At 40.0% G+C, this 25,134-nt stretch overlaps 1 protein-coding gene across 14 annotated transcripts in view; it reads left to right on the top strand.

Annotated features, from left to right (window-relative positions):
- The window catches only part of AKAP13 (A-kinase anchoring protein 13), a 266,890-nt gene that overhangs the window by 85,625 nt on the left and 156,131 nt on the right, over positions 1-25,134 (top strand). For all 14 annotated transcript variants that reach the window (XM_031669207.1, XM_031669206.1, XM_031669210.1 and 11 more), the window contains 3 exons: positions 3,992-4,187; positions 7,257-10,434; positions 14,345-14,466. In XM_031669207.1, the coding sequence (XP_031525067.1) occupies positions 3,992-4,187; positions 7,257-10,434; positions 14,345-14,466 (3,496 nt within the window). The remainder of the gene's footprint in view (positions 1-3,991; positions 4,188-7,256; positions 10,435-14,344; positions 14,467-25,134) is intronic.

Here is a 25,134-nt window from a genome sequence, read left to right as displayed (position 1 = left end):
TTGAAGCAATTATTAAAAACATTAGTAAAATGTATATCTCAACCACCCTGATACTTTTTATATTTGTGCATTTTATGGCCTAGACTTATGTACATTTTTTTTACTTTTTATTTTGCTTATTTCACAGAACTTTGTAGATTTCAATGTTATTGAACTTTTATTTCAGTTATTTTTAATGGCTACGTAATAGCCTATAGATCTGTTCTTTAATTTACCATTAGCGCTGCAGTAACTGACTGGTTATTTCAGTTATTTTTAATGGCTACATAATAGTCTATAGATCTCTTCTTCAGTTTACCAATTAGTGCTCCAGTAACTGACTGGTTAGGTTGCTTCCAGTTTTTAATGAAGTTATGCCAAAAGTTGCAGTAAACATTCTTATGCATAGAGTTTTGCCAGATTTTACTGGTGGACCCAGTAAAGGTTTTATACAGTGGTAACACAGAGCAGGAAATGTATTTTCTGAAATGTTACATTAATGAGGCCTCCTTTGATTCACCACATTTAAAATCGCAACCTTCAATGCTGCTTTAATCTCCATAGCATTTGCTATCTTCTGGGTGTTTTACTTATTCATCTTGATTGCTGTTGTCCCCCTTGTTCAACAGAACAAGGATTTTGGTTTGCGTCACCAGCACCTTAAATAGTGCCTGGCACATACATACTTGCTAAATGAATGGATGATGGGACTTAGCCAGACCTGGAGGTGAAATGAGTTTGGAAGAGTGTCAGTAGCAACAGATATTCATGGAAGTCAGTGGAAAAATAATTGCAATGACTGATCTTTAGTATCTAGAGGGATGAGGAAGCAACAGAAGTCCCCAGGGGCGTGAATTGGGAGATTGAAAGGTTAGTACCTGGAGGCAGTTGTGACAACAAAAGCGCATTCCTGTGGAAGGTGAGAGTGGGAGAGGTAGAAGGTAAGTAGGCTGTAGTTAGAGAAAGGGATTTTCTAAGGTTTAGATATTATAAATGGAACAATTTGAGAATTAGTAGTAGTAAGGTTGGTAGAATACTCAATTTCGCAGAGAATGGACTGTGTCACTTTTTAATTGCCCCTGCCTTGGCAAACAGTGCCCTCTAATCTTGTTATATTTGGGTCATGCTCAGTGGTGGTATATAAAGCTGTTTTTGTTTTTAGAGATCTTTTTTGTTGGAATATGGCTGTATGTGATAATCTGATTAAGCAGATATGCCACTAATGTCTGCCACACAGTAAGGCATGTTAGTGACTATGTCAGTGTAGGCTTGAAAGGTGACTTGATATAGAAGTTTTCTCCCCGCTGTTTGACTTCGTGAGTCATTTATTTGACCTGTCAAGAGTATTTTACAAGTGCTTTTCTGTTTGAGGTCATTTTACTCAGAGTATAGCAGCTTAGTAAAATATGTAAAACATCTAGTATAGCATATGCCATTCTTATTTTAAGCTGCTTTTGGGGAGCTCTTGGGCATGGAAATTGTAATAGTAGTTTTTTGGAGTACACTTAATTGTCATTACCCTCAGCCAGTACATGATTTTCCATTGCTTTATAGGTTTTCCACTGTAGCATATTTTTTTTAAGTTTTTTTTTTATATTATTATTATGCTTTAAGTTCTGGGATACGTGGGCAGAACATGCAGGTTTGTTATATAGGTATACACGTGCCATGGTGGTTTGCTGAACCCATCAACCTGTGATCTATGTTAGGTGTTTCTCCTAATGTTCTCCCTTCCCTAGCCCCTGACCCTCTGACAGGCCCGGGTGTGTGATGTTCCCCTCCCTGTGTCCACGTGTTCTCATTGGTCAACTCCCACTTACGAGTGAGAACATGTGGTGTTTGGTTTTCTGTTCCTGTGTTAGTTTGCTGAGAGTGATGGTTTCCAGCTTCATCCATTTCTCTGCAAAGGACATGAACTCATCCTTTTTTATGGCTACCACTGTAGCATATTTTTAGCTTTAAAATTCCAATTAGTCTCAGGTGAACTGTTAATGACAGACAGGTGTGACTTAGTAGAAAAAACTCTGGAGAGACAGTTGAAGTAATCTTTCTCATGTTTTTCAGTGGCTAGATAGCATGTCTGTAATTTCTTACATCTTTAGTTTCTTCCATTTCAAAACATGGTAATGATCTCAAATATAACCTTCCTCCCAGAATCTCAGGGATACTTTACCAATCTATTGTTTGCTTCGGTGAGATTATAATAACTGTGATATAGGTTGGGAGGCCAAGGTGGGTGGATAACCTGAGGTCAGCACTTCAAGACCAGCCTGGCCAATGTGACAAAACCCCTCTACTAAAAATACAAAAAAATTTGCTGGGCGTGGTGGGACGTGCCTGTAATCCCATCTTCTCAGGAGGCTGAGGCAGGAGAATTGCATGAACCCGGGAGTTAGAGGTTGCAGTGAGCCAAGATTGCATCACTGCGCTCCAACCTGGTCGACAGAGCAGGACTCTGTCTTAAAAATAAATAAAATAAAATATGTGATATGGGATGTTCAAAGGTGTTAATGTTGTAAGGAAAGGAAAAATAACATTTCAGATAAGGAGGAAAGGGTTGATGGAAAGCATAATCTATTGTAGTGCCTGATCTTTGAGCTGCTAGGAACCTCATCAGAATGCTGTTTGAGGAGTGTTTTCATTATGTTTAAAGCTTTCAGAGAAAACAGGATTTTCTGATAAAAGTAGAAAAATAGAAAAAAGTAGAAATGTTTTTCTACTTTTAAGAAGGGAAGGCTTACTAGGAATTTTTTTTAAATGAATGAAAGAGTAGGAGGAGGAAGAATAGGCAGTATCCGTGTGTGACTGCTCTGTGCCAAACACCATAGATGTAGTTTTTAATGCACATTTTCTCTAATTCTCAAAACAATGCTTAGATTATAATATCTGTGTTTGCATATTATGAAATTAAGGCTCAGAAAAGTTAAGAAATTTGTCTAGCAGCATATAGCTGGGAAATAAAATTTTGTCCCCAGAAATCTCTAACTCTGTATAGCATACTGTGTATCAAGCTAATGAGAAAGAATAGTGACACCCACAGTTAGGGCTTCAGACATTTACATTTGTGCTGAATGTAGAAGAGGGTGCTTAACACTTGAAACGCATGCTCAGGTACAGTAGTTAAGTAATATGAGATTGTGTGGGGTATCATTGTGTGCCTCATCCCTGTTGATTGTATGCCCCAAGATTCTTTCATCTGCTGTAAAAGCATAGCACAGATTATGTATTGTGTCACAGCAGGCATTACGGGCATGGGTATGCCTTCTGGAAGCAAGAGTGGAATCGGAGGTGCTGTAGCCTTTAGAGGAGAAACCCACTTGCCTCGTTCAAATCAGTTGGCATATAATGGTGGAAAGTTGTTATATATGTTTATAATGATATGAGTTGAGCAAACTTGCTACGAAGTTTAAGTTCTTGGAACCAAGTGCTTTATTCCAAATAAGATGATAATTATATTGACAAGTGTTGAACAATATGTCATCGTAACAGTTTTTCTTTGTGTAATTGACTTCAATAATCTTGAGGGTGTTTTCTGCACCTGTTGTTAGAAAAGTTGGAGTGCCCTTATAAGGGTTGATGTGAGTGGTTCTTCTCTTCCCATTATCATCAACTGTAGTTAGCATATGTTCTAATTTATTTTAAGAACACCTCTTAATAAGCCTTGATTTTGTTGAAAATCAGGCTAAAACCATCTTCCTTGCACTTCCTCATTACTTGGTTGTTAGCATAATATTAACTATTATTAGATCTCAGACATCTCTTTATCTTGATCTAAAGAACATTGTTAGGGCTAGGAGTCCTGCAGTTTTCATTTAACCCATTTGTGATCTCTTGTGAGGAGGATGGAGCTATTAGTTATATGCCTGAATCATTTGGGAGGTATATATACTAATTTTTGCTGCTGAACCTCAAAGAACAATCAGGTTGGAAATACGAAGTAAGACCTAGAAGGTTAAGCCTATGTCTGGGAGGCAGAATATATATGCATTAACCAGAGATTGCTTGCGTGTAGGGAGAATGCTGGAGAACCAGACTCCTGGAGCAGTTTATCCTATGAAATACCGTATGGAGACTGTTCTGTGAGGCATCATCGAGAGTTGGACATCTATACATTAACCTCTGAGTCTGAATCACATGAACACCCATTTCCTGGAGACAGTTGCACTGGACACATTTTTAGACTTATGAACATCCAACAGCAACTAATGGTAAGTCAGAAAGCTTTTATTTTTAAGTGTGTGCATGTGCATGTGTATGTTTTGTATGTGTGTCCCCGCCCTCCTCCAATGAACCTTGATATAATTAGAACATAAAAATACTTTCCTGGCCGGGCACAGTGGCGCATGTCTGTAATCCCAGCACTTTGGAAGGCCGACACAGGTGGATCACTTGAGCTCAGAAGTTTGAGACTAGCCTGGGCAACATGGAGAAACTCTGGCTCTACAGAAATTAGCTGGGCATGGTAGTGTATGCCTATAGTCCCAGCTACTTGGGGGTCTGAGGCAGGCAGATCGAGTGAGCCTAGGAGGCAGAGGTTGCAGTGAGATGAGATGACACCACTGCACTCCTGCCTGGGTGACAGAGCAAGACCTTGTCTCAAAAACAGAAAAAGAAAGACTTTCCCCAAAGATTGTGAGAGCTGTAAAGCAGTGTTAGCAGTATTAAATGTTACCACTTACAGATCAGAGCTAGCATTAAGGTTGTAGCAGTAAGGGGACTGAGAGGTTTTTTTCATTGGTTTTGGGAATAATGAAAGACACATATTTCAGGTACAGAAATATGCAACAACTAGAATTAAATTATCCCAGCATGAAAGGATATTTGTCTGTGTTTGGCTTAACTTTACAAAATGAAAGAAGCAAAACAGTTTCTGAGATTGTTGCCAAAGAACAAGAACCAAATTTAATCAGGAGTATTTTTATAACTATTTTAGTGAGTGATGATATGTACCATTTGAATATAGTATTACTATATTTAAATCAATAGTTGCATGATACAAAGATCACTAAAAAAAAGAAAAGATTTTATAATCCACTCAAGTCTTCAAGATAAAGTTGTTGCCAGACATAAAAACATTACAGACTACCTGTTAGCATTTATTACGAATAATATAAACGTCATACGTGTACATCTCTCTTGGCCATAACATCTGAAAGGCTATGTTTAGGTAATTTTTCCACCCAGTTTATTTCAGAGCTGATTTGATTTGGAAACCACTTGACAATAATTTCATTTAAGGTCAGCTCAATGCCAGAGGCTTCTTTGGGAGCATGCATTATTTGAGACCAGCAAGCCAAGAAATTCCATAAGGTTATGTGATGCTCCCACTTTTGTGTTTTAGAATTGTGTTTGTTCCAGAGCAGGTGACATTTCATTTTCCTCTGAGTGGACTTCTAGGCAATCAGATTTTTCCTTAGAGCTCTTTTTACTAGGTGAATGGTAGTCCACTTGAAAATACACTTTTGCAGGTACCAAAGCTACCTGCCAAGATACGGGAATAATTGGCAGGCAAATACGAGAAATTAAAACTGTGGGAACATACATGTGTTACTTTCTTCAGGCAACACTACTGTTTCTCCAGATTTCTGTTTTATAATGTTTACTGTTTATTAAATTTAATGACTTCATTTCCTGATTTTTAGGAGACTGTTGTACTCTCACCAGGATTGGAAATAAGCCAATTTTGAATACTCTTAAGGAACCTAACACAGAAGCTTTTAGTGAAAGTCCATTTTGCTTGTACACTCTAATAGAAAGACTTTCACAAGCATGACACATTTTATACTTGTATGTATAAACTTTTACAATAGGCTCAGTAAGATAGGAATGGTCTGATGATGGAATCCTGTAAGTGCCCAATATATTCACTGAATGAGTAAATGAATGAGAGGATGGATGGCAGTAGATATGCATATTATTGCAGTAGATCAAGTAATGAGTGGCAAGCAAACCAGATGTTTGGAAAAATAGATTTTAAGGGTTGAGAAAATAGTATTTTTGTAAGAATTTTTGAAATTTTGATATGAAGGTAAATTCACTAAAGATCACCTGTATTTGTTTTTCTCCATTTTTCCTAAACCTTGCTGCATGCACATGAGATTTTTGCATGTTTATAAACTTAGATTAATAATTTTTTTCTAATTGCAATATGGTCCTCATAGTTAATAATGGGTGGTATTTCTTCCATCAGTTTTATGAACCATGATTTTCTTAATCATTCCCGTGCTGTTGGTTGTATCTGTTTATATTTTTAAAATACTTTAAAGTTGCAAAATCCATTTTTGAGATTACATATAGTATCCATAACACACTGACAGTATATAGGTATGTGTTCTCATTTATTTTATATTTAGTATGTTCTGGTTTTATCAAAAGGTAAAAGAATACCTGCCATGCCACTGTTCCTGAAATTATGAACCCATAACTCAATGGTTAAGTTAGATTGGTTGGAACATATTTTGGGGATTAAAGGACTCTGAACTCCTCAGTAAATATTTAGGGCACAGGAGCATTGGCTGCACCTTGTAATGGAAAAGAGCTGGGATTTGTTTTTACTTGTATATATGAGGCAGGGCGGAAATAGGCTCTGCCCCGCTGAAGACAATAAAAAATATAGGTGGGACACAGTGACTCACGCCCTATAATCCCAGCACTTTGGAGGCCAAGGTAGGAGGATCCTGTAGGCTCAGGAGTTGGAGAACAGCCTGGGCAACATAGTGAGACACCATCTCTACAAAAAATAAAACAATTAGCCAGGTGCAGTGGTACACACAAAAAATAAAACAATTAGCCAGGTGCAATGGTACACACCTGTAGTCCTAGCTACTCAAGAGGCTGAGGCACAGGGTCACTTGAGCCCAGGAGTTTGAGGCTACAGTAAGCTATGATCACACCACTGCACTCCAGCCTGGCCTCAGAATGGGAGATCCCACCTTAATGTTAGCGACTCATTTGAAGATATTCACTGAGCTTTTTAAAAATAAGGTTTTTGAGACTCAATTTTAATCTACTTCCTAAAATAAGTTCAAAATTTAGAAAATAGATATTTCATATATCCTAATCCATTTTGAACATCCCAGTGTATAGGCAGATATGAGAAGAGAGTAATATCAGAAATAAGAGGAAAGTTATTTGTATTCTTTTAGATTAGCTTATCATGTGACCTTAGAAGGGCCAGAATGGAAGTGAGTTCTGTCCAACAGGATTTTTGCTCAGAGGTGTCAGTGACATCTTCTCCTACGAGCAGTTTTTTAAAAGTGTATTTCATTTCCTCCTAGAAAACAAACCTCAAGCAGATGGACAATCTTATGCCCTTAATGGTGACGGCACAGGATCCTTCCAGTGCCCCAGAGACAGATGGCCAGTTTCTTCCCTGTGCACCAGAGCCCACGGACCCTCAGCGACTTTCTTCTTCTGAAGAGATGGAGAGCACTCACTGCTGCCCAGGGATCCCTGTTACACAGACTGAAAGTCCCTGTGATTTGTCAAGCATAGTTGAGGAGGAGAATACAGACCATTCCTGTAGGAAGAAAAATAAAGGTGTGGAAAGAAAAGGGGAAGAGGTGGAGCCAGCACCTATTGTGGACTCTGGAACTGTATCTGATCAAGACAGCTGCCTTCAGAGGTTGCCTGATTGTGGAGTAAAGGGCATGGAAGGCGTTTCGTCCTGTGGAAACAGAAGTGAAGAAACTGGAACAAAATCTTCTAGAATGCCCACAGACCAGGACTCCCTGAGCAGTGGAGATGCTGTGCTGCAGAGAGACTTGGTCATGGAGCCAGGCACAGCCCAGTATTCCTCTGGAGGTGAACTGGGAGACATTTCAACAACAAATGTCAGTACCCCAGAGACTGCAGGGGAAATGGAACATGGGCTCATGAATCCAGATGCCACTGTTCAAAAGAATGTGCTTGAAGTGGGGGAAAGTACAAAGGAAAGATTTGAGAACTCTAATATTGGCACAGCTGGAGCCTCTGACGTGCACGTCATAAGTAAGCCTGTGGATAAAGTCAGTGTTCCAAACTGTGCCCCTGCCGCCAGTTCCCTGGATGGTGACAAACCTGCTGAGTCTTCACTTGCATTTAGTAATGAAGAAACCTCCATTGAAAAAACAGCAGAAACAGAAACTTCACAAAGTCGTGAGGACAGTGCTGATGCTCCAGTAGATCAGAATTCTGTGGTGATTCCAGCTGCTACAGAAGACAAGATTTCAGATGGATTAGAACCTTGTACTCTCTTAGCAGCAGTCATAGGTGAGGCAATGTCACCCTCAGATTTAGCCCTTCTTGGGCTAGAAGAAGATGTAATGCCACACCAGAACTCAGAAACAAATTCATCTCATGCTCAAAGCCAAAAGGGCAAATCCTCACCCATTTGTTCTACAACTGGAGACGATAAACTTTGTGCAGACTCTGCATGTCAACAGAACACAGTGACTTCTAGTGGCGACTTGGTTGCAAAACGGTGTGATAACATAGTTAGCCAGCCTGAAAGCACCACAGCAAGGCAACCCAGCTCACAAGATCCACCCAATGCCACCCACTGTGAAGACCCACAGGCTAATACAGTCACCTCTGACCCTGTAAGGGATACCCGGGAACGTGTGGATTTTTGTCCTTTCAAAGTGGTGGATAACAAAGGCCAACGAAAAGATGTGAAACTAGATAAACCTTTAACAAATATGCTTGAGGTGGTTTCACATCCACATCCAGTTGTCCCTAAAATGGAGAAAGAACTGGTGCCAGACCAGGCGGTAATATCAGACAGTACTTTCTTTCTGGCAAACAATCCAGGCAGTGAATCAGTAACCAAGGATGACGCACTTTCTTTTGTCCCCTCCCAGAAAGAAAAGGGAACAGCAACTCCTGAACTACATATGGCTACAGATTGTAGAGATGGCCCAGACGGAGATTCGAATGAGCCTGATACACAGCCACTAGAAGATAGGGCAGCAGACCTGTCCACGTCCTCCACTGCTGCAGAGCTTCAGCGTGGGATGGGGAATACCAGTCTCACAGGACTTGGTGGAGAGCGTGAGGGTCCCGCCCCTCCAGCAATCCCAGAAGCTCTGAATATCAAGGGGGACACTGACTCTTCCCTGCAAAGTGTGGGTGAGGCCACTTTGGCTTTAGATTCAGTTTTGACAGAAGAGGGAAAACTTCTGGTGGTTTCAGAAAGCTCTGCAACTCAGAAACAAGATAAGGATATAGCAGTGACCTGTTCCTCCATTAAGGAAAATGCTCTTTCTTCAGGAATGTTGCAGGAAGAGCAGAGAACACCACCTCCCAGACAAGAGACTCTACAATTTCATGAAAAATCGGTCTCAGTTGATGGTGCCAAGGACAAAGCACTTCAGCTAAGTAATTCACCGGGTGCACCCTCTGCCTGTCTTAAGGCAGAAACTGAACATAACAAGGAAGTGGCCCCACAAGTCTCACTGCTGATTCAAGGTGGGGCTGCCCAGAGCCTGGTGCCACCAGGAGCAAGTCTGGCCACAGACTTAAGGCAGGAAGCCTTGGGTGCAGAGCACAACAGCTCCACTTCGTTGCCATGTCTGTTGCCAGATGGGTCTGATGGGTCTGAGGCTCTTAATTGCAGTCAACCTTCTCCTCTGGATGTTGGAGTAAAGAACACCCAATCCCAGGGGAAAACTAGTGCCTGTGAGGTGAATGGAAATGTGACGGTGGATGTTACGCAGGTTAATGCTCTACAAGGGATGGCTGTTCCCAGAAGAAAGAATGTATCACACAACACCCAAGACATCCTGATTCCAGACGTCTTGTTGAACCAAGAGAAGAATGTCATCCTGGGCTTGCCAGTAGCTTTACGGGACAAAGCTGTGACTGACCCACAGGGAGTTGGAACCCCAGAGATGGTACCTCTTGATTGGGAGAAAGGGAAGCTGGAGGGAGCAGACCACAGCTATACCAGGGGCGATGCTGAGGAAGCCCAGATAGACGCTGAAGCACATCCTGTCCTACTGCAGCCTGCTGCCAAAGAGCTCCCCACAGACATGGGGCTCTCATCCCATGATGATGAGGCCCCAGCTGGCGCGAGGGAAGTCCTGCAAGCCTTGCCCTCAGGCAGGGAAAGGAGCACTCCCTCTCTACCTTGCATGGTCTCTGCCCAGGCCACACCTCTGCCTAAGGGAGCAGACTTGATAGAGGAGGCTGCCAGCCGTATAGTGGATGCTGTCATCGAACAAGTCAAGACTGCTGGAGCACTGCTTACTGAGGGGGAGGCCTGTCAAATGTCACTGTCCAGGCCTAAGTTGGGTCCTCTCACTGAAGGGCTAGAGAATGCTTTTACAGAAAAAGTGAGTACTTTCCCACCTGGGGAGAGCCTGCCAATGGGCAGTACTCCTGAGGAAGCCACAGGGAGCCTTGCAGGATGTTTTGCTGAAAGGGAGGAGCCAGAGAAGATTATTTTACCTGTCCAAGGGCCTGAGCCAGCAACAGGTAAGCAAAACATAATACAAAATTAGCAGTCTGAGCAGCAGATTCCCTTAAGAGTCACTGTGGTGTCCTGGTAAAAATATAGGCATCTTTGTTGTTTTGAGGTCTTGCACTCATTGGGTGGGTAGTCAAGTTAATAGTCACCACCATCAGGAGAGGCACATCATCTCAGGGTTGCACAGATTTTGTTTCCTGTGTTGTAGACTTAACTGCTTGGTTGCTTAAGCTTATAAACACTCTTATCTGTCATTCTGGAGTGGTTACAACTTTGCAAACCTGGAAAACAATGCCTAGATCACAGGTATTCCAAAATGATGAAGGAATTTAGCAGATGTTTTTATTCACATGGCTTAATCCTTTTCTCTGGTACCATAGAAAACAGTGCCAAAAAGCTGTGTTCTATTTACAAGCCTGAAACTCCCTTCCTCCCCTGTCATCCTAGTCTGTATTCTGAGCAAATTTAGAGTCAGAGTGGTTTCATGAACAGCTATAAGTATTGTTCTAACCTGACATCTCAACACCCAGAATGGTGGTATTAGGTCATTGGTTTTTTTGTGTGCTTTTATTTTATTATTTTTTTTTTTGAGCTAGGGGTGTTGTTGACAGGGAACTCCTTCCTTTTCCTGCTTGGGGAACGGACCTCTAGTTCCATTGCCTGTTGCTTTTGGGCAGCAGTCTGGGAATTCAAGACCCTGCACAGTGCAGGGGATAGGATGCAGGATTTCCGCCCAAGCCCAGTCTGCTGAGCTGCTGTCACAGGGCAGACCTTGTGTCTGCTTTATCTTGGTGAAGCAGCTGCACTGAGCAGATTGCTCACACAGCAGCCTGTTCCATCTGTGGGTAATCATGTTCCGAGACAGCAAAGAGAAACCGCTATTGCTCGGTGGAAATAAACTATCTGAATAAAACTTCTTATCCGGGGTTGAGGCTGAAGCTGAAACGGGAGTCGGACACAATCTTGACTCTTGAAGTCTTTAAAGGTCAGTTTGATGCACACTTTTATACCACCACCTGTTACCAGCTGTAGACGGAATACCCATCTCCATGCTTGCCCCTAGGCTTTTGTAGGTAAGAAGTAGCCTATTTTGTCTTTATTGTTTATTTTTGCTGTTCTTTTCAATTTTTGAAAATCCCTTTACATGTGTGTATTAAGACATGTGGGGGAGGGTTATGGAGAGAAATGAATCAATGGAGCAAAAGAAGTTGCTTTGGAAGAAGCGCAATTTAAATACAGTGGTCATTTTCCCTAGTAAAGGGCTTTTAGCCATTTATAATCTTTTCCCTCCCCAGTTGAGGGATTTAAGGAATCCCAGGTAGAATTTTTGATGACTTTAGCTTTTTAGTTTTATTAATGTTTTGGATTGTTAGTGATAAATATTTGTTGACTCTTGTCTCAGAGTTTAAATGAGAAGGTCTCTACTTTTTTAAAAGAAAGCCACAACAACAAGTCTATTTTGGGGGCCCTGGCAGGTTGGCATTTCAGAAGAATGGGAGTGGCTGTAAGCTGATGCCTGGCGATGTTCTTTTCATTTGGGTGCTGCGTCCTTGGCCACATGGGCAAGAATTATTTCTCTTTCTGGCTCAGTGGTCAGAATTTAACTCAAGCAAGTGTGAACTCTGTGGGGATTGTGTCTGTAGTATCCTATGAGAAAAAGTAAAAACCAGGGAGAATTTCAGACTTTGATTTTTATTAGCACTTATAGTACAGTTGGTAAGAAATGATGGATGTTTAGGATGTTGAGGTTTTGAGAGGAAGAAAAAATGTATGACCTTTCAGCAGTATATATGGGCTTGGGGTTGGTAAATTTTGTGTAGGTGAGTTACTTGTCCTGTTACCAAAAGGAGTCATACTCATGGTCTCAAACTACAGAGGAACTCAGTACTCATGGTCTCAGACTACAGAGAAAGTAGCCAGTCATGAAGAAATTGGTGCTTTCTTCAGAAAATGGCCAGGATTGGGAAAATCCCTGGTCACATTGCTTTAGAGAAAAAGCACCTGAGTGTGATCTCAGAGCCAAAGGGTATTTTCTAGCAAGTTTACATTCTACTCATAGATTTAATCATACTGTTTTATGAGTGAGAAGACATAGGTTTAACTGCTGATTTGGAAGGGGCCAGTTTGAAAGAAGGGGATGTGGCCCTTGACCCACCAGAAGCATTGCCCACAGTGCTTAGGAAATCAGTGGTGCATGACTGAGCCACGCCAGTCCTGCAGAGGCTGCTGACACCCCTCAAGTGTCAGTAATCACTGTTTACTAGTGTGACTGGTTGCTGTGCCAAGATGCATCTTTTCAAAGTTGATAGATATAGGAAAGGAAGGAGGTACCAAAAATCACATCCCCAGAGGAAAGCAACCCTCTTTCCCCCCAGAAATTACTCTGACTCACTTAGAGATGTTTTGATCAAGGGATAGTTCTGAGGGGATTGCTTAGATTTTAACTTTAATAACATTTAATGAAATTTAACACAGATTTTGGTTCTTTGGGCAAGGAAACTGGTTTACCTATTTTTAAACTGCTGGTAAGATTATATAATTATTGGCTGGGCACCGTGGCTCACACCTGTAATCCCAGCACTTTGGGAGGCCGAGACGGGTGGATCACAAGGTCAGGAGATCGAGACCATCCTGGCTAACACGGTGAAACCCCGTCTCTACTAAAAATACAAAAATTAGCCGGGTGAGGTGACGGGCGCCTGTAGTCCCAGCTACTCGGGAGGCTGAGGCAGGAGAATGGCGTGAACCCGGGAGGCGGAACTTGCAGTGAGCTGAGATGGCACAACTGCACTCCAGCCTGGGCGACAGAGCGAGACTCCGTCTCAAAAAAAAAAAGATTATATAATTATAAGGGCAAAGAAAGAAGAAAAGAGGTTCATCTATAGAAATGTAACTCTTACAAATTTAAGGTAGACTTTCGTATATATCATGTGCTCCTAGAATAAAAATATAATTTATTCTTTGGTGAAAGAAACTTCTATGATCTTTAGTGTGGGGAGCATTTTTCTAGCCAGAGTAGAGGCATCACTAGGTTAATAACCACAGATACATTTCCACATGAAATCGAGATGACAGTTCCATTTGCATTTGGATTATTAAGGTGAATTTTAACTGTTCAGTCATCAGTCCCCTTTAAAGAAGTGTCAGAAGCCTAAATTTGCCTCAGACATCATTTATCACTTCCTTCCTGTATTTGCTTGACCATGTGGTGGTCAAGTAACAAAAACCACCACTGTTTTTGGTCTGTTGAGCATGGCCAGCAAGAGGACAACTACGTAATTCTCGAGAAAACATGCACAGAAGTGTTTCTCTTAAGAAAGGGATAGCTTAGTCTGTGATTAGGTTTCAGTTTTGGAAGAAATAAGGATTAAAAACAAGAAGTAACTGCTGAGTAGTTCGTTCTTACTGGTTACAGTGATGGGTGGGTCAGAGTGTGTTGTATGGTAGTGAAAGTCAGACTTGTCCCAGAGGCTTTGTCTCATTCTCAGTGGCTTTTTCCTTTTTGTTTTGTACAAATCCTTCTTGCTTTTTTGATGATGGCCGAGATGGACTACCTAGCTTCAGCTATTAATCTGTTCCCCCTGAAGCTTATGAATTTAGTTTTCCATATGCAAGTTGGTGCTACACTCAGATTTGTCATAAAAAGTTAATAGTGAAATGGATGTTCAAAAGACATTGAATTGTATCCTCACTTAGTTCTAAGCCCCTACAAAGGCTAGGGAAAACCAATAACGTGTGATAAAGGAATAGCTCAGCATAGGGTCAGAATGACACTAGCCGCTGACAGCAAAAGAATACTTTTCCGCTATAACACAAAAGCAAAAACAAAACACATGAAACCTGGAGCATGGTGTATAAATAGTAAGGCACAGAAATCAGTTTTTAAAAATGTACTCTGTAATCTCCCTGCTCTTTCAGAAATGCCGGATGTGAAAGCTGAAGATGAAGTGGATTTTAGAGCAAGTTCAGTTTCTGAAGAAGTGGCTGTAGGGAGCATAGCTGCTACACTGAAGATGAAGCAAGGCCCAATGACCCAGGCGGTAAGTGGCATCAGTAAGTCTATATGAGCACAAAATGTGTTTATCCTGTTCTGCTATGTCTTATTTATGGCTTTGTCTTTTATTTGAGGGTAAGTGGGCAAAATAGTGTTTTCCCCCTTCTCTCTTGTGCTGTTATATAAATGTGTATATGTTGCTGCAGTTAAGCTTTCATAGATGGTATATACCAGACAGCGAAGTTTTGGAATGGGCTTGTTACATGTTTTCTTGCAGATTATGCTGAAAAACATTTTCCCCATGAGCACGAGACTTTAAAATTTGTCAGTAAGCTTAAATTGTCACAAAATCGGAGTTACCACAAAAGGGGATCTATAAACCTTTTCTTTATTTCTTTCCTTTTCTCCCTCTTTTTTTTGAGATGGAGTTTTGCTCTTGTCACCCAGGCTGGAGTGCGGTGGCACAATTTCAGCTCACTGCAACCTCTGCCTCCTGGGTGAAAGCGATTCTCCTGCCTTCACCTCGTGAGTAGCTGAAATTACAGGCATGTGCTACCATGATTGACTAATTTTTGTACTGTTTGTGGAGATGGGGTTTTGCCATATTGGCCAGGCCATTTTTGAACTGGCCTCAAGTGATTCACCCGCCTCAGCCTGCCAAAGTGCTGGGATTACAGGTGTGAGTCACGGCGCCCAGCCTATAAACCCTTCTTAAACCTGACTCTTCTTTCTTTATATAAAAACTGATAGCCAAAATGAGATTTTTACTTTATAGCTCAATAGTAACTGTCTAACTTATGAAGTATATCATTTTCAGCAATGAAAAAAAAATGTTCAGTAGGCCAGACGCAGTGGCTCACACATGTAATCCCAGCACTTTGGGAGGCCGAGGCGGGTGGATTACCTGAGGTTGGGAGTTCAAGACCAGCCTGACCAACATAGTGAAACCCCATTTCTACTAAAATTGCAAAAAAATTAGCTGGGTGTGGTTACAGGCGCCTGTAATCCCAGCTACTTGGAAGGCTGAGGCATGAGAATCATTTGAACCTGGGAGGCAGAGGTTGCAGTGAGCCAAGATCGTGCCATAGCATTCTAGCCTGGGCAACAGAGCAAGACTCCGTCTCAGAAAAAACAAGAAAAAAAGGTTCAATCAATATGGGTTTTTTTTTTCAGAATAGCTTTTTTCGGGATATGAGTCACATACCATAAAATCCACCCAATCAAATGAAGTGCATAGGTCACTGGTTTTAAATAGATTTACAGAGTTCTGCAACCATCGCCACTGAGGCTCTAATTTCAGAACATTGTCACTCCAAAAAGAAACCCCAGACCCATTAGCAGTGTACCTCTCCTTCACTCTTCCCTCCCCCAGCTCATTCATCTACATTTGCTCTCTATGAATCCATAGAGAGATTTGCTGTGAGAGTGTGAAAGTGGCTATAGATAGTACGTAAATTGCCCATTCCAGAACTTCATATAAACGGTATAACACAGTATGTGATCTTTTGTGACTGGCTTCTTTCACTAAGCATAATATTTTCAAGTTTCATCCATGTTGTGGCATTGATCAGTATTTCATTTCTTTTTATTGTCAAACACTGTTCCGTTGTATAGATATAGCACATTATTTTATGTGTGTATTTGGATTGTTTCCACTTTCTGGCTACCGTGAATAACACTGTTATGTACATTTGTGTACAAAATTATGTGGACATATGTTTTTATACACCTCGTGGAGTTGCTGGGTCATGTGGTAATTTCCATTCATTTGGTTTTAAAAATATTTTTCCTCAAGGTCTTGAGATTATTTTTCTTTGTTTAAAGCTATTAACTTTATTTTATTTTATTATTTATTTATTTATTTATTTTTTGAGCTGAAGTCACCCAGGCTGGAGTACACCCAGGCTGGAGTCTCACTCTGTCACCCAGGCTGGAGTACAGTGGCAGGATCTTGGCTCATTGCAACCTCCACCACCTGGGTTGAAGCAATTCTCCTGTCTTAGCCTCCCGAGTAGCTGGGATTACAGGGACTCGTCACCATGCCCGGCTAATTTTTTGTATTTTTCGTAGAGATAGGGTTTTGCCATGTTGGCCAGGCTGGTCTCAAACTTGTTATTTCAAGTGATCCACCTGCCTTGGCCTCCCAAAGTGCTGGAAGTACAAGCGTGAGCCACTGCACCTGGCTGACTGTTAACTTTTAAAACAAACTTGTTGAGAGAAACAGTGCCCTATACTTGTGCCCTTGTTGTATTGGAGTACTGTGGTATGAAGGTGCTGACTGTTCTAACCCGCCCTTATTACACATAACATTCATGACTAATGCCTGGGTGGCTACTTGTAAAGCAGGCATTATTCAGACAAATGTTGCTTTTAACCCTGTGAGAAGAAAAGAGAACACACCCTGCATGGGTAGATGTGTCTTTGTTTCCAGAAGCCCCTTAGAAAAGGAAGGAAAAAACTCACATCCTTGAATTCAAATACCTCTGTTTCTTAGTACTCCATTTTAATATTGTAGTGATTCAAGTCATTGAATCCAGACTGGTACTTGGCTCTAGACCCTTTGCTTTCTGATGAGGGTTATCTCTATTCTAATGGTATCTTGTCTACTATAATGAAGAAAACAAAACATGACTTAAAGAAAGGTCCCTTTCCTCCTCTCCTTTTTCTCTAGTTTTAAGAGTTGAGAGAGTGAATATTCCTCTGGTTGGTCAGCATACCTCATTTTACAGATAAAAGAATAGACCCTTGGAGAGTCACATGACTAGCTAGAGGGCAAAGGCCACTGGAAGAGTTTGAGGTTTGATTTCTAATCTAGGACTTATACAACAGGGCAATTCCTCCTTGACTTAAGAAACCTGGGCTCTGATTGGTAAAGATGCTATAAGAAGCCTGAGAACCATGTAATTTGTCTCCAGCTGGGAGATATCAATACCTTATGCTTTGTGTTTGCTTCCACCGTGTAGAGTTGGGGAAAGCATATGTCAGTGGGATTTTCAGTTCTTGAGGATTTGCAGGCCTAAATTTGGAAGTTTTTGTGTTCACAGCATTCTTATAATGATGTGAAATCTGACTACTTAACTCTTCTCTATGGTGCTCTGACAAACTTCCCTTATTTGCTGTGAATTGAAGGGATAAAACAGACACACACTTTAATTTTTCCCACTTAACTCTTCACATTACTATATTCATCATACAGGTTTTCACTGGATAGGAAAAGAGAGCAGAGGTCTGCAAACATTTTGTAAAGGACAGACTTTTGTAAATGCTTTGTGGGACGTACGGTCTCTGTCACAACTAGTAAGCTTTGCTGTGAGTGTGAAAGCGGCCATAGATAGTATGTAAACACAAGAGTGTCACTGTGCTTCAATACAACTTTATTATGGACACTGAAATTTGAGTATCATGTGATGGTCATGTGTCATGAAATATTATTGTTTCGAATTATGTTTCCAGGAATTAAAAAAATGTAAAAATCTCAGCCGGGCACAGCAGCTCATGCCTGTAATTCTACCACTTTAGGAGGCTGAGGCGGATGGATCACTTGAGGTCAGGAGTTCGAGACCAGCCTGGCTAACATGGTGAAACCCTGTGTCTACTAAAAAAAAAAAAAACAAAAACAAAAATTAGCCAGAAATTGCTTGACCTGGGAGGTTGCCGTGAACTGGTTGCAGTGAGCCCAGATCGCACCACTGTACTCCAACCTGGGCAACAGAGTAACAATGTCTTGAAAAAACAAAAAAGTCTTAAGTTTTTTTCAAGGGCTGTAAAAAAGAGTTAACTGGCAATAGCATGTGAGCTCCTGCCTAATAAATACTTGTGCACTGGTAGAAGAAAAGAAAAAAGAAGCAAGCAAATTTCTTTTCTTAAATTGTTTTGTGGTGAAACTTCTGGTTTTTAAACTACAGGTTGGGAGTGGGATCAAGTTCTGTCTTTCCTGAATAGTTTTTTGACAGCCTCTCTAGAGCTCAGTTTCCTTGTCTCTAATCATTCTCTATCTTTAACCTTCTAGAGTCTGTTTTCATGCTGAAAAGGGTTAGAGTCTGTGATTATATTTGAGGGAGGAGTGGCATTTGTGTAATATTTAACCTGATCTTTCTGCCACATACTCTGTCTATGTGCGTGCCTTGGGAATAGGCCAGTCATTGCTTCATTGAATCATCCTCTCCAAATTTAAAATAGAACAAATTCCTATATCTTATGCTTGGCTACCGGCTTGAAAACCAGTACTATGGTAAATTTATGGCTGTTTTCTAGTAAATTTAAAGAATCCATTTAAATTCTTATAGAAGTCTTGTTTTGTAACCTTCTCTAAACGTGTAATGATCAGAGCATAAGAACCTCTGTCGAGTGGCACTACCAAGGATTTAAAGAAAAAAGCTGCAGTTGAGTTCTTGTTTTCTTTAGTCCATTAGTCTGATATCTGTCATACAAACTGAGGGGTAATTTTTCATTCCTTAACCTGTTTGACACATGTATTGTAAATAAACCCTTACTTTAAAGGTCCAGTGCTGAAAATCATAGTTTGTGAAGGAATTAGTATCCACATTCGTTTGCTTATATTCTCAGAGAAAACACATGTATGTGTTAAATGCTGCAGATTTCTTGATAGTCTTTACTGATATTTCTTTATCGGGTTGAAAATGTTCACAGTTTTTGAGGCAAAGTTATTACTTTACACATAATGTGGTTTATTCCCATGAATCATTTTATCATTTTATTATAATTGTGGTTTGTTACTGAGTATTGCCAAAGTTGTAATGCCCATTGCAATTTAATATTCAACATTACCTCCCCCTATATGCTTTACTGGTTTCAAGGTATTCAGATTACCTTTTGTTGTCGTCTTTTTTTTCCTTAGTGAGTTAATATATATCAAGTACTTAGATCAGAGCCTAGCACAAAACAAATTCAGCTTAGCATTATTATTACTTTAGTAACTTCAGATTACAATATGCTGTTCACTTATTTTAGTAACTAGTAGAATATGGTGGTTCAGACTGTTACTGCTTCTTGAACACATGTTATAAAAGCTTCAGGAATAGTTTCATACATTAATTTGGAATTGAAAGACATGGAACTTGTTTTACTTCTGAGACCCTTACAATTTGAAAGAACCTTAAAGATTTTCTGAAGTCCAGCACCTTTTCTTTATAAGAGAAGAAATGGATTCAGGATGGTTAAATGACTTGCCTTGTTTCACAGCTAGTTAACTTCCAGCTGGACTAGAACCCAATTTCTATGCTAATAATTTTTCCATTATACTATTTCCTGAAGAATCATCTGAGGGTATGCTTGGGAAGTCCCATCCACTTGGTTTAGGATGGGTTTTTGTGTTTTAAACAAGCATCCCTGAATGATACTTACGCATACTAAAATTCTAAAATCATTGCGTTACACTTTCATGCATTTGGTAATAGTTGGAGAAATTCCTTTAGCCATTTTAAGATGTAAGCTGATACATTTTAAGTCTTGTGTTCTTACTATAATCTGTTTAGCTGCAACTAAATACCACTAAGATGATGTTTCTCCAAAGTGCTTGCTTTTGGTGCAGAGATTAGGAAGATTTTTTAGACCTGCCTTTTATTTCCTAAAGAATGATATGATACTGTGCCAGATGCTGGAGGGAAGCAGGAGATGACATTGAATACTTAAGTTCAGAAAAGAAGGCCTTCTGACACCATTCGCCTTCACAGTATGCCGCAGTACTGCAAACCAGTATCATATGTTGTAGGGATCTTTTCTCTTCAAGATATGGCCAAGTTCATTAGGAAGGACCTTCCCTCCCTGGGGCATCTGTTCACTGAGGTATCTCAATAATAGTTCCTTTTCTGAATGCTCTTTGCATAAGCTTATTAGCCATATGGAACAGTTAATTCTACAAACCAGTATGTATTGTCAGGGTTTCTATGGTCCTACGAGTCAAACACTCAAGAACAACTATGTTCAAGAACAACTGTAAAATCCCATGTGTTGAGTATTAGGTTACTGGGAAAATCTACTCTTTGTTTAACATACCTTCCTCAATCAAGAAAGCATTTAAAATCAGAACCATTTTCTTTTCTTTTTTTTTTTTTTATTTTGCAATTATACAGCCAAACATCAAATTAACTGAATTTCCATTCTTAGTTATTTTTACAACAGTATTCATGTTTGTTTCTTCAGGATTGTAGTAAGGGCATTGTTGGTCTTGGAATATTGCCTGTTAATATCTTCCTGAACTCTGTCCTTTTATTATATTTAATGGAACACTATTTTCTTTCTGTTGTCTAAAGGGGGCGAACTTGTATTTCCATCCCTAGTCTAGGAATTTGGTTAAAAGCTTTTGTTTTGTGTGACTGTTCACAGCCTTCATGCTCAGCTGCCATGGGAAAATATGGCAACCTCTAGACTATTTGGTAACTAACCCAACAACTTACAATGCTGATATTCAAAATGGCTTATACATCCCACCCATAGTTGTCAGTTTTTAAAAAGGTCCTTTAAAAATGTTTCTGACATCATATTCACATAGATAGTTTTGTGGTGTGTGTGTCACCTAGGGAAAGGCAAATTGGCCACTTTCTGAGTCGCCATAAAGTCTTTATCTGCATACATTTGGCATTTAAGAGAGGCAGGCTATCCCTGAATTATCCCATTTAGGTCCAAAGCTAGAGGAAACTTAATTCTCAGTTTTTTTTCATGTAAATTTTTTGGAGACTCTCTGTATCTTCTCTGAAATGGAGACTTTCCAGGAAATTATCAGTGGCTCCTAATACAAATTTTTAATACAATTGTGGAAAAGAAGTACCTCAAAGAACCCCAGACCATAAAGTCACAAGTGGCAAAACTATAAACTTAGTGTAAAACTACCCATTGATAATATATGTAAAGGTATAATTTAATGATCTATTTGTATATTTTTAAGTGACCTTAAGCAAGTTATTTGATTTCTCTGATCTGTGTTTTCTCCTTTGTATAATGGTTAATCTCTAGTTTATTCCGCTCTTAATTTTTGACCAGTGTATGATTCTGAGATGATTAGAATAATTTTAAAAATATTGTAATCCCAGCACTTCAGGAGGCCGAGGCAGGTGGATCACACAAGGCCAGGAGTTCGAGACCAGCCTGGCCTACATGGCAAAACCCCATCTCTACTAAAAATACAAAAAAATTAGCAGGGCATGGTGGCATGCGCCTGTAATCCCAGCTACTTGGGAGTCCAAGGCATGAGAATTGCTTGAACCTGGGAGGTGGAGGTTGCAGTGAGTCAGGATTGCACCACTACCCTCCAACCTGGGAGACAGAATGAGACTCTATCTCAAACAAACAAACAAAACTGAGGATATCTTACATTTGGACCAAAAGGACAATCATGAGGGATTTTTTTTTTTTTTTTTTTTAATTTGAGACAGGATCTTGCTATGTTGCAGGTCTTGAACTCCTGGACACAAGTGATCCTCCTGCCTTGGCCTCCCAAGGTGCAGGATTGCAGGTGTGAGCCACCATGCGGGATTTTTTTTTTTTTTTTTTTTTAAATCACCCATTCTTTAACCAAATCCTTACACTAATCAGTTTTGTCTTAAATGTTTTCCAAGGTGTTTTGTTCTGAGATATTAAAATCAATTATACTAGAATCTGCTTTTTTCTTTCATAGAACTGCTGAATCATAGGTCATATGTGCATTTTAGAGGGGATGTGTATCTCATGCCACCCCCTCTTGAGTGAAAATAACCGTATCTGAGTCTTAGCACTCTTTCTGTCTACTACTTACGCTCATTTTTCTTTTGTTCATTCTTATTATGTTGACAGCCAGTGATAATAGCTAAGTATAAGGGAAAGATTATGGAGCCCAGTGAATTAAGGCTTTAATCCCAGTTTTGCCAATCACCAGCTGAATAATTTTGATTAATTTATTTAGAGGCTGTTTCCTCATCTGTAAATTTGGGATATTGATGCCTATTACAAAGGTTGTTTGTATTAACTAGGGTTGGGAAATTCTAGCCTTTAATAGGCATTTTAAAGGCAATAGATATAATTCTAATCTCATTTTAAACTAACTCAGAATTATTAGGCCCATCTTAAGACAGTATGAGTGAATGATTTTAGATAATGATTTTTAAATGGTCTTGGAAGAAGCTATCAATTATATCAGGCCACAGTGGTACACATTTAACTTTCCATGTCACTTTATGTTTACTGCAAGGGTGTACTAATTTAGTCAGTACTTAGTTCAACAAATGTTCATTGAACTCTGTGCTAGGCCTCAGATATGCTGAAATGAAAATAGATGAGTCTCTGCATTCAAAGACTCATATTCCAGTAGGAAAGGCAATTATTAAACCAGTAAATACGATATATTCTTGAGTGTTAAAATACAGGTAAATATACAGGTGCTTGTGAAAAAATAACTTTCAGTGAAATGGATGCTAAATTCTCCTTTCTAAGGAAGTTTTTAAAGAATGTTATATTATTTTTACACTGTGGGAATGAAGATATATGCATTATGTATCAGAAATACAGGCTTGGTTGTAACCAGTACGTTTGGAAGGGCTACCAATAGGTGATCTCTTAGAAAAAAACTATGTATTGCTTGTGGTTCTAAGTTCTGTGTTGCTTACTGACATAAATATGACTTAGAGCTGCTTGTTTTTGCCTATGAAAGAGAAAGTTTCCATAGTAGAAAATTAAAAGAAAGATGTCATTTGATCTTTGAGAAAGGCCTAGGTCCACCTCAGGGATCTACCTGGGTACCTACAATTTAGCAGTTTTAGATATTCCGTATTAGGTTTCGATTGTGGATTTTAACAAGAGGCTAATGGTGTTTCTCTAGTTGGCCACCAGAAGAGTAAATGTGTACACTATTTATGGAGTTGTCCACTATATATGGAGTTGTCTACTTTATCCAGAAAAAGTTTCAGGGGCACCAATTTCAGATGTTTCTAGTCTCCTAGGCTGCTCAATTTTGTGATATTAGTCTGTGGCTTTAATTTCATTTATTCATTTAGTAAACATTAAATGATTATTTTTTCCTGGACAAATTATTGCATCAAATATTGGAGTTTTGTTTTTGTTTTTGTTTTGTGGAGATAGGGTCTCACTTTGTTGCCCAGGTTGGAGTGCAGTGGCGTGATCATAGCTCACTGCAGCCTCAGCTTCCTGGGCTCGAGTGATACTCCCACCTCAGCCTCCAGAATAGCTGGGACTGAAGGTGCGAGCCACCACACCCAGCTAATTTTTAAATTTTTGTAGAGACAGGGTCTCTATAATGTTGCCCAGGCTGGTCTCAAAACTCCTGGACTCAGCAACCCTCCCACCTCGGCCTCCGAAAGTGCTGGGAATACAGCATGAGCCACTGTACCCTGCCAAATACCAGATAATTTTTGAAAGTTAGGGATCCTTTTTGCCCTTAGCATACCTAGAATCTAGTTAAATTTTAAAAAGCAAACATATACAGATACAATCACAATACATGAATGCAGTGTGTGAGACATGTTATCAGATACCATTAATGTGCTATAGGAGATCACAGAGAGGAATACTTCTTGAAAAGTGTTTGTCTGAAACATAATGGTGTTTCCTTGGTGAGACCCATGTTGTAGCACAGGTGGTATCAATAGTCTATTGGCAAGAACAGGGATAGCTTCAGGGAGCCATTGATATGCTTTCCAGCCTTGTAGTTTTTTTTTTACTTTCACAATACACTCAGCCCATCAACGATCATAGAATTGCCTAAGGATTACCAGAGACACATCAGTTTGCAAGGTAACTGATCTGGCAGTAATCCAGGTTAAAAAAACAAAAAACAAAAAACATATCACTAGAACTGAAAAACATAAAATTTACCACAGAATATGAAAAATGGAAGTATTCAATAGTATATGAACCATGTGGGAATTGAAACAAGTAGTATTTCTGTTTAAATAGTTCCATTCAGCCATTGAAAGTTTATGTTCTCCCTTCCTGCCTCTTTCATTTCATACAATGATGTAGACATTTTGCTTCCATTCTGAGGACACCCAAAACCCTATCACTGCTGTGGACCTGAACAATTGGGACGTTGTCTTAAGTGCACATGGGAAGTCTTCAGAGAAAGTTAGTTGATGGTGAAAATGCCTTTCATAAAGTTCAGGACAGAGAATACTCTTATGAGCACTATCTAAGTTTAAACCTAACTCAGAAGTCAGAGTAAGCCAAAATGTTTATTGTATTGATCTTCTTTTTCTGTAGCTGGCATTTGATCCTGACTGAGTCATCAGTATTGATATATATTTAAGAGTTTTGAAAGCTTAGTTGCTGGATGTGGTGACTCACGCCTATAATCCTGGCACTTTGGGAGGTCGAGGCAAGCAGATTGCTTGAGCCCAGGAGTTCGAGACCAGCCTGGACAAAACCCTGTCTCTACCAAAAATACAAAAATTAGCCGGGTGTGGTGGCATGCACCTGTAGTCCTGGCTCCTTGGGAGGCTAAGGTGGGAGGATCATCTGAGCCTGGGGAGGTTGAGGCTGCGGTGACCCATGATCATGCCACTGCATCCTAGTAGGGGCAACAGAATGAGACCCTGTCTCAAAATAAAATAAAAAGCCTAGTCACTCTGGGGTTGGAATTTGGGGTTATGGAGGTATAAAAATGAGACAGATTTTTCACATGTGATTTCATTGTTTGTACTGAAGATGGTTGCAAAAGATGTCTGAAACAGTTTGAACTAATTATAATAGGAATAATTGGGGTAAATGT

The sequence above is a fragment of the Papio anubis genome, chromosome 7 (genome assembly GCF_008728515.1).
Source record: "Papio anubis isolate 15944 chromosome 7, Panubis1.0, whole genome shotgun sequence".
Lineage (NCBI taxonomy): Eukaryota > Metazoa > Chordata > Mammalia > Primates > Cercopithecidae > Papio > Papio anubis.
Note: the sequence above shows the minus strand (reverse complement) of the source record. Positions and strands in the feature narration are given on the sequence as shown.